This window comes from Salvelinus alpinus, chromosome 29 (assembly GCF_045679555.1).
Source record: "Salvelinus alpinus chromosome 29, SLU_Salpinus.1, whole genome shotgun sequence".
Lineage (NCBI taxonomy): Eukaryota > Metazoa > Chordata > Actinopteri > Salmoniformes > Salmonidae > Salvelinus > Salvelinus alpinus.
This window is the reverse complement of record NC_092114.1, coordinates 47752697-47770565: the sequence shown is the minus strand read 5'-3', so window position 1 is coordinate 47770565 and position 17869 is coordinate 47752697. Positions and strand designations below refer to the sequence as shown.

At 44.8% G+C, this 17869-nt stretch overlaps 1 protein-coding gene across 1 annotated transcript in view; it reads right to left on the bottom strand.

Moving 5' to 3' along the window:
- Positions 1 to 983: 983 nt before the first annotated feature.
- LOC139558924 (zinc finger protein ZFPM2-like) overlaps positions 984 to 17869 on the bottom strand; it is a 105134-nt gene continuing 88248 nt past the window's right edge. The window contains exons 7-8 of the mRNA XM_071374426.1: positions 3741 to 3765; positions 984 to 3199 (exon numbers count right to left, since the gene is read on the bottom strand). Of these exons, the coding sequence (XP_071230527.1) occupies positions 984 to 3199; positions 3741 to 3765 (2241 nt within the window). The remainder of the gene's footprint in view (positions 3200 to 3740; positions 3766 to 17869) is intronic.

Here is a 17869-nt window from a genome sequence, read left to right as displayed (position 1 = left end):
TTACAAATGACGGAGTCAGCCATGATTCACCAAACAATATTTTGTAAGAGGAAGCATAGTTCTTTAAGCATAATGTTTTAGTTTCAGTTTCCTCCATCTCCACTAGGCAAAGTTATTTGTTTCTAATATCTTGCCTCTTGTTGCTTCTTTGTTTCAATGTGAACGAAGATAGACATCTGTAGATAGGCATCATAAAGAAAGTTGGGCCTGAGATTTTAATTTTAATTTCCACAACACAATGTAAAAATATCAAACATTTTGAGGAATTTCATTCTGAACACAGGCATGCATAGCAACACATTAACAATGTATTTTTTTTTACATTGGAATGATCACAACCTTCATTGAAAACACTCAAACATTTTATCAACAATTCATCAAATCAGACAAAATAAATATATTAATTCACTCTCATAATACTGCAATAGAGATAAAAAAAGGAGAAAAAAATCAACAGAGGTACACTTTAAAAAAAAAAGTTTTGTAAACCAAACATTTAAATGAATATACAATTTACACATTAAGTACATGACAAAGTTCTACAGTGAAATTTAACATCAACAAACATGTGCTATCATTCCAAAAACAGTATTATTTGTATCACTTCATGATGGTAAACGACCTAAAACTCAATAATAATCTGTATGGATAGACTAGTGCTTGTGAGTCTTTTCAACCAAAGAGTTTTTGTTGAACATCTCTTCATAATCAATACAAATGCATTCAAAAGTCAACAATTCTCTGTGCGTATGACACAAGGTTTTAGAATTAACATTGTTTTTCAATTAAATATATATTAAAATCTTAATACAATAAATACATCACAAAGATGGCAGAAAATATGACAACTTTTTTGTCCAACAAACATTGCATTTTGCTATCAAACTGAAGGGAGATGGTACTCTTGATTGTTCACCAGCAGTGCTGTATTTAACCTGTGTGTGGCAGGTTTAAGAGGAGAGAGACTGGCCACTGAACCACAGTCATTTGACGTGCTCGGCGGTGTGTGACGAGCAGTAGAACTTCTTGTGTGTTATGAAGTTGGACAGGTTGTTGAACTGGATGTCGCAGGGGCGGCAGTATTTGACACTACACTTTGTTGCCTGGATGGAGCCGTTAAGGCCTCTTTTCACACAGGAAGGTAGTACATCCTCTGTCTTAGATTTTGCTGGGGAGGATAAGGATGAGGAAGTGCTCTTCTTGGAGTTGACACTGACAGGACTCTCTGAATCTGACAAGGATGATACGTGGCTGTCTGGGAGATGGGAGTTCACAAGCTTGTGTTCTTGGAGTGTGTTCTCTGTGTCTATGACCATGTCCTCAGGCTCCTGGGGGCCATTTTGAGGCAAAACACCTTGTGTTTCCTGGTAGCCATCAGGCATAGGCTGATCTTTTTTCACCTCACTCCCTTCATTGGGGCTTTGTCTCAGCTCGCTGACCTCTCTCTGCATCACCACTGTACCTGTGGTGTAGTCGGCAGGCTTGATTCTATAAAAGGTTGAAATATGTTCGTCAAGTCTCATTTTTTGAAATAAAAGAGGGCTAAATTCTTGGGACAGAAACTCATCCGTGCTTTCCTCTTTGATGACAGCAAGCTGATCCCCGTTAGTGCTACCTATTTGCAAGAACACCTCGTTGGCTCCATTGGTAACACTTTTACCCAAGTTTGTATCATTGTCATCTACTGGGTTGTTAAACCCTCCTCTTTTTACGACCGCAGATGTTTTGCGATCTGGAGCAGTGACTGGGAAAGAGCTCCGTTTGTGTGCAAGGTAGTCTTCCACTTTGTTGAAGCTGATCTTGCACACTGTGCACTCGTGATAGTCCATGAGTCTTTTATGGGTGGTATATAATTTACCAGGGCTTGATGATGAACACGTTTTACTGAGATCAATAGCGTTATCCAGTTCATCTTGTGCTATGGCGTTGCACTTAGATATCAGAGCTGATTTAGTGAAAGGGAGATTAGCCTCTGGATGCTTAGGAACCATGCCAAGGAACATGTTGTATCTGGGGTGAAACTGTTTACCGAATATCTCCCTTGGGTCTTGGCACATGCCTGGTCCTCCAGTGGATGCTATCCCAAAGTAATGTGGATGGTGATTCATGGAAGACCTCTGTTGTTCGTGGTTGGGAATGTTCATTTTGAAGTTCTTCTTCCGTTTCCGTGAACGCACCGTTCTCTGGGTGGCAGGCAGTTTGTTGCTTTGCGCTCGTTTCATGAGTGGGTCATGTCGCGTGGCGCAGTAATACTGCTTGTGAACCATATAGGTCTCTGTACGACTGAAGGTGATCTTACAGGGCTCGCACGTTGTCTTGTTAGGGTCTAAGATTTCTGTCTTAGGCGTTTGAGATGCTTTGGGACTTGTCACGTCTGCCTGTATGGAGGGGTTGTCATCTGTTCTGGTGGGGATGGAAGGGTTCTTCACAGTACCTGGGAGCTCAGCCTGTACCTGTGCCTTCCCCTCCCCAATGGTGAACAGGTCTAGTCCTGACAGGTTCAGGCACGGGGAAGTGAGATGACTGTTGGGGTCAGATAGATGACCCTGACTCATGTTCAGGCTGCCCAACCCACCCAATCCCCCACTTTTAGGGCTCCCTGTGTCAGTCACTTTGTCCAGGACACTGGTGTAATCATGTGGCTTAGCCACATGTTGCCAACCACTATTACAGTAGTGCTTTTTATGAATTAAGTAGTTGTCCAAGTTCCCGAAAGTGATGTTGCATTCGAAACACATGGCCCCTTTGGGGACAAGGGTGCTGTACATGACATGAGCGGGGTAGTGGTTAGTACCTACATGCCTCAGTCTATGGTGGACCAACTCAGACATCTTAGCCAGGATCTCCGAGGCCTGGGGGGCAGCTCGTAAGTCCTGTGAGTAGGGGGAATGGGATAAGAACAGCCCCATGGGGAAAGCAGCGGGGACCATGTTGTTCTGGATGGACGAGGATGCCTGGCGAGGGCTAGAGGGCTCCAATTTGACACTGTAGGAGAAACTGTGTCTGTGGATCTCGTGGTGCTTGTCCAGTTCCCTAGGGGAGGTGAAGCTGAAGTGGCAGTGGGAGCACCGGTAGCCTGTCTGAGACAAGTGGGAGAGAATGTGCTTCTGGAGGCTGGGGAGAGAGTCCGCTGTGTGGTCAAACTCTGTGCATTTCATTGTGCCGCCTCCAGTGGACACCGCCGCCTCCACCTTAGCACCTAGGAATGAGATTATAAAGGCATTTTAGATTGTTAATATATTCACACTATTAGTAATAAGGGTAAGGTTAGGGTACAATAATGTTCCCCGGGATACAAAAAGATGACTGTTCAGTACCTTTTAGGGTACATGTGTGGATAAAGAGTATAAGGGTACATTTCGGTACCCAATATTTGAAATATAAAAGGTACAATAATCTCACTCTCACAAGAAGGGGTACAGTGTGAAGGTATATTTCTATACTTTGTACCCTCAGTGCCCACCATAAGGTCCAATGATACATTTCTGCCACCTAAAAGGTGACTAACGGTTTTGTCACTTGGTTGGCACCCTAAAAAGGCACATTTGTACCATAATCATTATCATATTTCCCATCATGCTCTACTGCAGGTAGATATTTTTACAATTGTTTTTAATATCTGTGTTTTTGCATGTACATTGGTTAATCTTAAGCTACACACAGAGTTGGGAATCAAGTACAGGGAGTGATGTGTTTTAATAAATAAACAAAACAATAAACACGAAACACAAACAACGCACCGACATGAAACAGAGTCAATAACACCTGAGGAAAGAACCAAGGGGAGTGACAGATAAAGGGAAGATAATCAAGGAGGTTAAGGAGTTCAAGTAAGTGTCATTGCAGGTGTGCAAGATGATGGTGACAGGTGTGCGGGATAATCAGCAGCCTGATGACCTAGAGGCCGGAGAGGGAGTATACGTGACAGATAAATAAGATACATTTATTTTTAGCACCCGTTACTGAAATTCTGGTAACTTTCCCAGGTTTTCCAGTAATCACAGGTGGTAGATTACTGGAACGAGAGGAAATAAACAGGAAATCCTTCAACCAGGATTTCTTGGAAATCTGGGAATGTTACTGGAATTTTCCAACCTTATTTGAAGGCCTGATGTGGCCTCTAAACCATGGGTTTCAGGCTACTGTATTAGGGTAAAACTGACAGTGCAGCAATATCTAACATGTAACAATTCCACAACAACTACCGAATACACACAAATCTAAGTAAAGGAATGGAATAAGAATATATACATATAAAAATATGGATGAGCAATGACATAATGGCATAAGAAAGATGCAACAGATGGTATAAAATACAGTATATAAATATGAGATGAGTGATGCAAGATATGTCAACATTATTAAAGTGGCATTATTAAAGTGACTAGTGATCCATTTATTAAAGTGGCCAATGATTTCAAGTCTGTATGTAGGCAGCAGCCTCTCTGTGTTAGCGATGGCAGTTTAACAATCGGATGGCCTTGAGATAGAAGCTGTTTTTCAGTCTCTCGGTCCCTGCTTTGATGCACCTATACTGACCTCCCCTTCTGGATGGTAGTGGGGTGAACAAGTAGTGGCTCGGGTGGTTGTTGTCCTTGATGATCTTTTTGGCCCTCCTGTGACATCGGGTGCTGTAGGTTTCCTGGAGGGCAAGTAGTTTTCCCCCGGTGATGCGTTGTGCAGACCGCACTACCCTCTGGAGAGCCTTGCGGTTGTGGGCGGTGCAGTTGCCATACCAGGCGGTGATACAGCCTGACAGGATGCTCTCAATTGTGCATCTGTAAAGGTTTGTCAGGGTTTCGGGTGACAAGACAAATTTCTTCAGCCTCCGGAGGTTGAAGAGGCGCCTTCTTTACCACACTGTCTGTGTGGGTGGACCATTTCAGTTTGTCCGTGACGAGGATGAGGAACTTGCTGGAACACTGGTCTGCGTGCAGACCTGGTCTGCGTGCACTACGCCCGGCCCGCCACAGGAGTCGCTAGTGCGAGGAACTTAAAACTTTCTACCTCCTCCACTGCTGTCCCGTCGATGTGGATAAGGGGGTGCTCTGCTGTTTCCTGAAGTCCACGATCATCTCCTTTGTTGTGTTGACATTCCTGACACCCAACTCCAACTGCACTCACCTACTCCTGTAGGTTGTCTTGTTGTTGTTGGTAATCAAGCCCACTACTGTTGTGTCATCTGCAAACTTGAGAGGTGTGCATGGCCACACAGTCATGGGTGAACAGGGAGGGGGCTGAGAACGCACCCTTGTGGGGTCCCAGTGTTGAGGATCAGCGAATTGGAGGCCTTTTTTTTTACCCTTTTTTCTCCCCAATTTCATGGTATCCAATTGGTAGTAGTTACAGTCTTGTCTCATCGCTGCAACTCCCGTACGTACTCGGAAGAGGCAAAGGTCGAGAGCCATGTGTCCTCCGATACACAACCCAACCTAGCCGCACTGCTTCTTGACACAACGCACATCCAACCCAGAAGCCAGCCGCACCAATGTGTCGGAGGAAACACCGTACACCTGGCGACCTGGTCTGTGTGCACTACGCCCGGCCCGCAACAGGAGTCGCTAGTGCGCGATGAGACAAGGATTTACCTGCCGGCCAAACCCTCCCTAACCCGGACGACGCTGGGCCAATTGTGCATCGCCCCATGCACCTCCCGGTCACGGCCGGCTGCGACAGAGCCTGGGCTCGAACCCAGAATCTCTGGTGGCACAGCTAGCACTGGGATGCAGTGCCTTAGACCACTTCGCCACCCGGGAGGCCCCTGAGGTGTTGTTTCCTACCTACACTACCTGTGTGCGGCCCATCAGGAAGACCAGGACCCAATTGCACAGGGCAGGGTTGAGACTCAGGGCCTCAAGCTTAATGATGAGCTTGGAGGGTACTATGGGGTTGAATGCTTAGCTATAGTCAATGAACAGCATTCTTACATAGGTATTCCTCTTGTCCAGATGGGATAGGGCAGTGTGATGGCGATTGCATCATCTGTGGACCTATTGGGGCGGTAAGCAAATTTAAGTGGGTCTAGGGTGACAGGTGAGGTGGAGGTGATACAATCCTTGACTAGTCTCTCAAAGCACTTCATGATGACAGAAGTGAATGCTACGGGGTGGTAGTCATTTAGTTCAGTTACTTTTGCCTTCTTGGGTACAGGAACAATGTTGGCCATCTTGAAGCATGTGGGGACAGCAGACTGGGATAGGGAGAGATTGAATATGTCCGTAAACACACCAGCCAGCTGGTATGCGTATGCTCTGAGGACGCGGCTAGGGATGCCGTCTAGGCCGGCAGCCTTGCGAGGGTTAACGCGTTTAAATGTCTTACTCACATCGGCCACGGATAAGGAGAGCTCACAGTCCTTGGTAGCAGTTGGTGGCACTGTATTATCCTCAAAGCGGGAAAAGGTGTTTAGTTTGTCTGGAAGCAAGACGTCGGTGTCCGTGACGTGGCTGGTTTTCCTCTTGTAGTCCGTGATTGTCTGTAGACCCTGCCACATGCGTCTCGTGTCTGAGTCGTTGAATTGCGACCCCACTTTGTCTCTATATTGACATTTCACTTGTTTGATTGCGTTGCATAGGGAATAACTACACTGTTTGTATTGGCCATATTTCCAGTCACCTTTTGATGGTTAAATGTGGTGAGTCGCGCATTCAGTTTTGCGTGAATGTCACCATCTATCCATGGCTTCTGGGTAGGGTAGGTTTAAAAAGTCAGAGTAGGTACAACATCTCCATGCACTTCCTTATAAACTCACTCACCGAATCAACGTATACATCGACATTATTTTCTGAGGCTACCCGGAACATGTCACATTCTGCGTGATCAAAACAATCTTGAAGAGTGGGTTCCGATTGGTCAGACCAGCGTTGAATAGTCCATAGCACGGGTACATCCTGTTTGAGTTCCTGACAATAGGAAGGGAGGAGCAAAATGGGGTCAACATCAGATTTGGCAAAAGGAGGGTGGGGGAGGGCTTTGTATGCATCGCGGAAGTTAAGAGTAGCAGTGGTCCAGTGTTTTATCAGCACGAGTGCAACAGTCAATATGCTGATACAATTTAGGTAGCCTTGTTCTAAAATTTGGGAGGAATTCTAGGTCAGGTGATCAAAAGGACTTGAGTTCCTGTATGTTGGCTGTATCGACTCCGAGAGCCATGTTTCCGTGAAAGAGAGTATGTTACAATCCCTGATGTCTCTCTGGAAAGCAACCCTTGCCCTAATTTCATCTACCTTGTTATCTAGAGACTGGACATTAGCGAGTAATATACTTGGAAGCGGTGGGTGGTGCGCGCACCATCGAAGTCTGACCAGAAGGCTGCTCCGTCTGCCTCTTCTCCGGTGGCATTGTTTTGTGTCAGCTTCTGGAGTCAGTTCAAATGCCCTGGGTGGTTTGGACAAAGGATCCGCTTCGGGAAAGTTGTATTCCTGGTTGTAGTGCTGGTCAGTTGACATCGCTCTGATATCCAATAGTTCTTTCTCGGCTGTATGTAATAACACTTTATATTTTCTGGGCTAACAATGTAAGAAATAATACATTAAAATACTAAATACTGCAAAGTTTCCTAAGGACTAGAAGCGAGGCAGCCCTCTGTTGGCGCTATGCGGTCAGATGGCGAGCGGTTGCCATACCAGTTGGTGGTGCAACTGGTCAGGATGCTCTCGATGATGCAGCTGTTGAACTTTTTGAGGATCTGGGGACCCATGCCAAGTCTTTTCAGTCTCCTGAGGGGGAAAAGGTGTTGTCATGCCCTCTTAGTGACTGTCTTGGTGTGTTTGGACCATGATAGTTTTTTGGTGATTTGGACACCAAGGAACTTGAAACTCTTGACCGGCTCCACTTCAGTACCGTTGATTTTAAATGGGGACCTTTTCAGCCCTCCTTTTCCTATAGTCCACGATCAGCTCCTTTGTCTTGCTCACACTGAGGGAGAGGTTGTTTTCCTGGCACCACACTACCAGGGTCACGCCCTGACCTTAGAGAGCTTTTTATGTCTCTATTTTGGGTTTGGTCAGGGTGTGATTTGGGTGGGCATTCTATGTTCTATTTTCTATGTTTTTGTATTTCTTTGTTTTGGCCGGGTATGGTTCTCAATCAGGAACAGCAGTCTATCATTGTCTCTGATTGGGAACCATACTTAGGTAGCCCTTTTCCCTCCTTTCTGTGTGGGAAGTTAACTTTGTTTGTGGCACATAGCCCATACGTTTCCCTGCATTAAAGTTCCCGGCAACTAGGAGTGCTACCTCTGGGTGAGTGTTTTCTTGTTTGCTTATGGTGAAATACAGCTCATTCAATGCTGTCTTAGTGCCAGCATGTAAAGAGCTATGAAAAATACAGATGAAAACTCTCTTGGTAGATAGTGTGGTCAACAGCTTATCATGAGAAACTCTACCTCAGGTGAGCAATAGCTCGAGACTTCCATAGATATCGTGCACCAGCTGTTATTTACAATAATACATAGCTACTGTTACTGTTCTTTGCTACTGTTGTATCAATATGTTTTGACCATGACTGTTTACAATCCAGGGTTACTCCAAGCAGTTTAGTCACCTTAACTTGCTCAATTTCCACATTATTCATTATAAGATTTAGTTGATGGATCGGTTTAAGTGAATGATTTATCCAAAATACAATGCTTTTAGTTTTGGAAAAATGTAGCACTAACTTATTCCACCTATTCTGAAACTAACTGCAGCTCTTTGTTAAGTGTCACAGTCATTTTATTCACTGTAGTAGCTGACGTGTATAGTGTTGAGTCATCCGCATACAAAGACACACTGGCTTTACTCAAAGCCAGTGACATGTCGTTAGTAAAGATTGAAAAAAGTAAGAGGCCTAAGCTGCCATGGGGAATTGCTGATTCTACCTGGATGATGTTGGTGAGGATTCCATTAAAGAACACCCTCTGTGTTTTAGTTAGACAGGTAACCCTTTATCCACAATCTAGCAGGGGGTGTAAAGCCATAACACATGTTATGTTTTTCCAGCAGCAGACTATGATCGATAATGTCAAAAGCTGCACTGAAGTCTAACAAAACATCCCCCATAATCTTTTTTATCATCAATTCCTCTCAGCCAATCATCAGTCTCGTGTCTTTGGCTATGCCGGATTAAGTGATATGACATGCTATTTTATAAAATCCTTTCTCCGTAATTAATATTACTTGATTGAGCTACTCATGTAAATGTAATTAACTAGAAAGTCGGGGCACCACAAAATAATATTTATAGAGCTGTTATCTTCCGAATAAACTATAATAAAGACCTAGTAATATTTTACATCAATAGCAGTCAATATTAATCGTCACCCTATTTCAGTCTCATCTGAAAGTTGTAAATTCTTGGTTATCTTCACGAACCCTGGCTAACAAGTTGAATCAGCAATACAAAATTGGGTTTAATTATTTATTTACTAAATACCTAACTAATCACACAGAATTACATATACACAGAATGAATCATACCTTGATTACAAATTATGTCATAAATGAAAATGTCCCTAGCGGACAGAGCAGATATGACAGCTGGTTACACAAAGGAAAATGGGTTGGGTTTGAGTTGAAAGAGCGGGAAGACTGAAGAACAAAGGGAGAAGCGATGTCTCTATCGGGCCGTAGGCAGCTACTCTATCGTAAATACAGAATCTTGTGCATTCTAAATTACCTGCCCATTTGGAAAAGGAAAATGCAATAAATATTTACTCTGAGCTGCGCTTCGGTAGTTTGGTGGTAGATGGAAGGCCGTGTTGCCCAACAGAGTCCTTTGAAGAATGTCTCTGCTGGTAAATTGGATACGTTGTAGTAATGTTGTTGTGTGGTAGACGGGATACTCTGTCTGTTTTTTCCTAGTCCACGTTTGCAGCTGCTGTTGCTATGTCAACGGCTAGGAGGTATCACTTCTTTAGTGAATAAGAGTTCAAAGTTCATACCATTCGCAACCAAAGCTCACGCTGAGGTTGGCTTCGTTCTGTAGTTATTAGCTGAACAATTCTGACATCGAATCGTCATCCTAATGTACCCGGAACAGCAAGTTATTTGCCCTTTTAACGCAGAGGCTGCAGGCCTCACATACTTGGAACAGGAGGTTACATTTTCGTCAAGGCTTTATATAGTGGAGGGAGAAGGGTGTGTCTTCATAGTTTTATAACCCATGTCCCTTCACAGGGGCGGGCCACTGATTGAGCAGAGCCCTAACCGTATGAAAACCCAAATCTCTCATTTGGAAGCTAGATTTCATCTCTTCACCAATAATTTTATATTCAAACATTTAAATTGCCCAACAATTCATGTGAATCTGATAACTCTAATGTGTAGACTTTCCACTAGATTTTGTCATCTTATCATTGATTAGAATGTCTCAGATGACAACCGAACTGACATCATATTCATTAAGTACCAACCCATATGTTCAACTGGTCGGATTACCAAAATATGGTTCATTTCCCCCCACCTTCTGATGTTCCCAGAATCTCTATGTTAACCAAGGGATTTTCAAATGTCACATCAGTAGGGTAGAGAGAGGAAAAAGGGGGGAGAGGTATTTATGACTGTCATAAACCTACCCCCAGGCCAACGTCATGACATCAGTCATTCGTGTATGCGCTGTGCTTGTTGAATGGCCTTCCTTATTAGTGTGCTGAAAGTCTTGTAAATTTGTTTACTGTAAAATAGCATTGTATCTGGTCAAACACTATTTTTTCCAGAAGTTTACTAAAGGTTGGTAACAGGCTGATTGGCCTGCCATTTGAGCCAGTAAAGGGGGCTTTACTATTCTTAGGTCGCGGAATAAATTTTGCTTCCCTCCAGGCCTGAGGGCACAAACTTTCTAGTTGGCTTAAATTGAAGATATTGCAAATAGGAGTGGCAATTTCTTCCACTATTATCCTCGGTAATTTTCCATCCAGGTTGTCAGACCCCAGTGGTTTGTCATTGTTGAACAATAATTTTGGAATTCAAAAGTACAATTCTTGTCTTTCATAATTTGGTCAGATCTACCTGTTGCTGGCATGTCATGCCTAAATTTCCTAATCTTGCCAATTAAAAAATTATTTAAGTAGTTGGCAATATCAGTGGGTTTTGTGATGAATGAGCCATCTGATTCAGTGAATGATGGAACCAAGTTTGCCTTTTTTTCCCATAATATTTCATTTAAGGTGCTCCAAAGCTTTTTACTGTCAATCTTTATATAATTTATTTTTGTTACATAGTATAGTTCATTGTTCTTTTTATTTAGTCGCATGATTTCTGACTTCCAGTACGTTTGCCAATCAGTTGTGCTGACAGACTTATTTGCCTTACCTTTTGCCTCATCCCTAACAACCATACAATTTTTCAATTCCTCATCAATACACGGGGATTTAACAATTTTTACAGCCATTTTCTTTATGGGTACATGCTTATTAGTAACTGGAATAAGCAATTTCATAAATGTGTCAAGTGCAGCGTCTGGTTGCTCCTCATTACACAACACAGACCAGAAAATGTTCTTTACATCATCAACATATGAATCATTACACAATATTAGGCCCAGCCTTTGGAACTTTGGTTTTCCTAGATATTGCTACTATATTGTGATCACTACATCCTATGGTTTTGGATACTGCATTAAAACACATTTCTGCAGCATTAGTAAAGATGTGATCAATACATGTTGATGATTTCATTCCTGTGCTGTTTGTAACTACCCTGGTAGGTTGACTGACAACCTGAACCAGGTTGCAGGCACTGGTTACAGTTTTTTCTTGTATGGGCAGCTTGATGAAAGCCAGTCAATATTAACATTTTAAATATACTTCTCTGTTTATATCACATACAGTATCAAGCATTTCACACATATTATCCAGATACTGACTGTAAGCACTTGGTAGTCTATAGCAGCTTCCCACAAGAATGGGCTTTAGGTGAGGCAGATGAACCTGTAGCCATACTACTTCAACGGTATTTAAGCATGTCCCAGTTTAGGTCACCTAGCAGCACGAGCTCAGAAGATAGATGGGGGACAATCAATTCACATATATGGTGTCCAGGGCACAGCTGGGGGCAGAGGGTGGTCTATAGCAAGCGGCAACGGTGAGAGACTTGTTTCTGGAAAGGTGAATTTTTAGAAGTAGAAGCTTGAATTGTTTTGGTACAGACCTGGATAGTAAGACAGAACTCTGCAGGCTATCTCTGCAGTAGATTGCAACACCGCCCCCTTTGGCAGTTCTATCTTGGCGGAAAATGTTATAGTTAGGGATGGAAGTTTGGTGGTTTTTGGTGGTCTTCCTAAGCCAGGATTCAGACACGGCTAAGACATCCGGGTTGGCAGAATGTGCTAAAGCAGTGAATAAAGCAAATTTAGGGAGTAGGCTTCTAATGTTAACTTCTTTGGTATAGGGGGCAGCATTTTCACTTTTGGATGAATTTCGTGCCCATAGGGAACTGCCTCCTACTCTGTCCCACATGCTAATATATGCATATTATTATTACTATTGGATAGAAAACACTCTGAAGTTTCTAAAACTGTTTGAATGATGTCTGTGAGTATAACAGAACTCATATGGCAGGCAAAAACCTGAGAAAAAATCCAAACAGGAAGTGAAAAATCTGAGAGTGGTCATTGTTAAAGTCATCGCCTGTTCAATTCCCTGTAATATATGGATCTGTTTGCACTTCATATGCCTTCCACTAGATGTCAACAGTCAGTAGAACGTGGAATGAAGCTTATGCTGTGTTGTGGGACCGGATGGGAGGGGAATGAGTCAGTGGTCTGGCAGATTGCCAGTTCTTGGTCGCGCGCTTTCCTCATTATATCGTCTTGCGTTCCATTACTTATAGAGTCTGAAAAGGTTGGAACTCCGGTTGGAACCTTATTGATATAAATGATAACAACATCCTGAAGATTGATTCTCTACTTACTTTGACCAGTTTATTCGACCTGGAAAATAACTTTTTGAAGTTTTCGTCCGACGTTTGCCTGCATCTGCGCGAGCGTTTGGACACGTGCACTACACATGCTAGTAAAATTAGCTAATTGGACATAAGTAATGGACATTATCGAACAAAACAACGATTTATTGTGGAACTGTCACGATCGTCTTCCTGTGAGAGATTGGACCAAGGCGCAGCGTGTGCAAAATACATCTTCTTTTATTTCAGAAGAGAGAAACAACAAGAAACTAACAACTATACACAAACTAACAAAATAACAAACTGACGACCGTGAAGCTATACAGACAAATAGTGCTGACACAAACACTACACATAGACAATTACCCACCACAGCTAAAGCCTATGGCTGCCTTAAATATGGCTCCCAATCAGAGACAACAATAACCAGCTGTCTGATTGAGAACCAATTCAGGCAACCATAGACTTTCCTAGACACCTACACTGAACACTAACCCATCTACTCTATTTAACCCCCTAAACCATACAACACCCTAGACAATACAAAAACACACAAACCTCCCCATGCCACACCCTGACCTAACTAAAATAATAATGAAAACAAAGATAACTAAGGCCAGGGTGTGACATAACCCCCCCCTTAAGGTGCGAACTCCGGGCGCACCAGCATAAAGTCTAGGGGAGGGTCTGGGTGGGCGTCTGTCCACGGTGGCGGCTCTGGCACTGGTCGTGGTCCCCACCCCACCATAGTCACTACCCGCTTTCGTAGCTTCCTCCAAATGGCCACCCTCCACATTAACCCCACTGGATTAAGGGGCAGCACCGGACTAAGGGGCAGCACCGGACTAAGGGGCAGCACCGGACTAAGGGGCAGCACCGGACTAAGGGGCAGCACCAGGATAAGGGGCAGCACCAGGATAAGGGGCAGCTCCGGACTGAGGGACGGCAGCTCCGGACTGAGGGACGGATCCTGGCTGGATGGCGGATCCTGGCTGGCTGGCGGATCCTGGCTGGCTGGCGGATCCTGGCTGGCTGGCTCTGGCGGATCCTGGCTGGCTGGCGGATCCTGGCTGGTGGCTGGCTCTGGCGGATCCTGGCTGGATGACGGCTCTGGCGGATCCTGGCTGGATGACGGCTCTGGCGGATCCTGGCTGGACGGCTCATGGCTGGCTGACGGATCTGGCTGCTCATGGCTGGCTGACGGATCTGGCTGCTCATGGCTGGCTGACGGATCTGGCTGCTCATGGCTGGCTGACGGATCTGGCTGCTCATGGCTGGCTGACGGATCTGGCTGCTCATGGCTGGCTGACGGATCTGGCTGCTCATGGCTGGCTGACGGATCTGGCTGATCCTGGCTGGCGGAAGGCTCTGGCTGATCCTGTCTGGCGGAAGGCTCTGGCTGATCCTGTCTGGCGGAAGGCTCTGGCTGATCCTGTCTGGCGGAAGGCTCTGGCTGATCCTGTCTGGCGGAAGGCTCTGGCTGCTCCTGTCTGGCGGAAGGCTCTGGCGGCTCCTGTCTGGCGGAAGGCTCTGGCGGCTCCTGTCTGGCGGACGGCTCTGAAGGCTCATGGCAGACGGGCGGCTTTGCAGGCTCAGTACAGACGGGCGGCTTTGAATACTCAGTACAGACGGGCAGTTCATGCGGCGCTTGGCAGACGGACAGTTCAGACGGCGTTGGGCAGACGGGCATTTCAGGCGCCGTTGGGCAGACGGCAGACTCTGGCCGGCTGAGACGCACTGTAGGCCTGGTGCGTGGTGCCGGAACTGGAGGTACCGGGCTGAGGACACGCATCTCAGGGCTAGTGCGGGGAGAAGGAACAGGGCATGCTGGACCCTGGGGACGCACATTAGGCCTAGTGCGTGGTGCCGGAACTGGTGGTACCGGGCTGAGGACACGCATCTCAGGGCTAGTGCGGGGAGCAGCAACAGGACGCACAGGACTCTGGGGACACACAGGAGGCTTGGTGCGTGGTGTAGGCACTGGTGGTAAAGGGCTGGAGACACGCACCATAGAGCTAGTGCGTGGAGGAGGCACAGGGCTCTGAAGACGCACAGGAAGCCTGGTGCGTGGTGTAGGCACTGGTGGTACTGGGCTGGAGCGGGGAGGTGGCGCCGGAAATACCGGACCGTGCAGGCGTACTGGCTCCCTTGAGCACTGAGCCTGTCCAACCTTACCTGGTTGTATGCTCCCCGTCGCCCGACCAGTGCGGGGAGGTGGAATAACCCGCACCGGGCTATGTAGGCGAACCGGGGACACCATGCGTAAGGCTGGTGCCATGTAAGCCGGCCCGAGGAGACGCACTGGTGGCCAGATGCGTTGGGCCAGCTTCATGACATCCGGCTCAACGCTCAATCGAGCCCGGCCGATACGTGGAGCTGGAATGTACCGAACCGGGCTATGCACGCGTACAGGAGACACCATGCGCTCTACTGCGTAACACGGTGTCTGCCCGTACTCTCGCTCTCCACGGTAAGTACAGGGAGTAGGCGCAGGTCTCCTACCTGACTTCGCCACACTCCCTTTAAGGCCCCCCCCAAGTAATTTTTGGGTTGTACTCACGGGTTTCCAGCCTTGCTTCCGTGCTGCCTCCTCATATCGCCTCCTCTCGGCTTTAGCTGCCTCCAGCTCTTCACGAGGGAGGCGATATTCTCCCGGTTGTGCCCAAGGTCCCTTACCATCCAGTATCTCCTCCCATGTCCATGAATCCTGTGTAGGTGGGTCCTGTTGCCGCTTGACACGCCGCTTGGTCCTAGATTGGTGGGTAATTCTGTCACGATCGTCTTGCTGTGAGAGATTGGACCAAGGCGCAGCGTGTGCAAAATACATCTTCTTTATTTTAAGAAGAGAGAAAAAACAAACAAGAAACGAACAACTAATCACGAACTAACAAAATAACAAAACTGATGACCGTGAAGCTATACAGACAAATAGTGCTGACACAAACACTACACATAGACAATTACCCACAAACAGCTAACGCCTATGGCTGCCTTAAATATGGCTCCCAATCAGAGACAACAATAACCAGCTGTCTGATTGAGAACCAATTCAGGCAACCATAGACTTTCCTAGACACCTACACTGAACACTAACCCATCTACTCTATTTAACCCCCTAAACCATACAACACCCTAGACAATACAAAAACACACAAACTTCCCCATGTCACACCCTGACCTAACTAAAATAATAATGAAAACAAAGATAACTAAGGCCAGGGTGTGACAGGAACTAGGATTCCTGGCACTGCATTCTGATGAAGATAATCAAAGGTAAGGGAATATTTATGATGTAATTTCGTATTTCTGTTGACTCCAACATGGCGGAGAAATGTTGTTACTATCTGAGCGCCGTCTCAGATTATTGCATGGTGTGCTTTTTACAAAAGTTTTTTTTAAATCTGACACAGCGGTTGCATTAGGAACAAGTGTATCTTTAATTATATGTAAAACATGTATCTTTCATCAAAGTTTATGATGAGTATTTATTTTATTTGACGTGGCTCTCTGTAATTACTCCGGATATTTTGGAGGCATTTCTAAACATGGCGCCAATGTAAACCGAGATTTGTGGATATAAATATGCACATTATCAAACAAAACATAAATGTATTGTGTAACATGGTGTCATATGAGTGTCATCTGATGAAGATGTTCAAAGGTTAGTGATTAATTTTATCTCTTTCTGGTTTTTGTTACTACTATCTATTGCTGGGAAAATGGCTATGTTTTTCTGTGGCTATGTACTGAGCTAACATAATTGTTTGGTGTGCTTTCCCCGTAAATCCTTTTTGAAATCATGTGATTTCATGAAAGATTGATTTTTATAGTAATATATTTGAATTTGTAATAATATGAGATTGATTTTAAGAAATTTGGCTTAGTTAAGTTGATTAATATTATGGTGTTTCCATTCAGAGAAAAATTGTTAATTTGTAAATTCAGACCGTTTTGCTCTCGGAGCACACACTGGACATTCGGGCCGAAGAGTAGGGTTGATTTGAGCATTCTGGCCTTACAACGGCAGTCAAGCACCCAAGCTAATGTTGGCTAGCTACTTCCAGAAACAAATGAGAGCACTCTGACCATTTTACTCGTCATAGCAGAGCTGGTAAGGCAGTTTTCGTGTTAACCAGAGCGTTGGTGACAATTTAATTACGCTTTTTTCCCGACGTTTCCTGACACCGGCCATATTCAATGGGTGTGGAGTGCTCGTAAAGTAATTATTCCGAGCTCTGGTACACTCAGACAATTGCTCTGAAATCAGTGTTGATAGTAGGCTGGACACATGAAATGTTTAACAAAGTTCTTTTCTGATTCAAACGAGTTCATCGCATCTGCCGTGGAGCCCTGTTTCATAATATGACCACAATCCCAGCTGCTTGACGTCGTTTTGAAGTAATCGCAAAACAACTGGCCTTATTCTAGTGCATTTTTCACCCTGCCAGCTCCTATTAATTCTATTGAGCACCGTGGCACCAACTCGCCTTCCGAACGTTCTATTCACAGTTTATTGTTGGCAATGAGACCTGCTCACGTTGTTTTATAGTTAAAATAAGCTAGAGGGCAGTATTTTTATGTTTGGAAAAATAACATTCCAAATGTAAGCTGCCTATTTCTCAGGCCCAGATGCTAGAATATGCATATAATTGACAGATTAGGATAGAAAACACAAGTTTCCAAAACTGTCAAAATATTGTCTGTGAGTATAACAGAACTGATTTTGCAGGCGAAAACCTGAGGAAATCCAACCAGGAAGTGCCTCTTATTTTGAAAAATCCCTGTTCCATTGCCTGCCTTTCCTCCATTTAAAGAGATATCAACCATATTCATTTCCTATGTCTTCCACAGGGTGTGAACAGTCTTTAGACATAGTTTCAAGCTTTTATTCTGAAAAATGAGCGAGATTTATCAAATCGCGTCAGTGGATTCAGGCTTGTAACTTCATAAACGAATAAGAAATCACAGTTTTAGTAGAAGGACACACT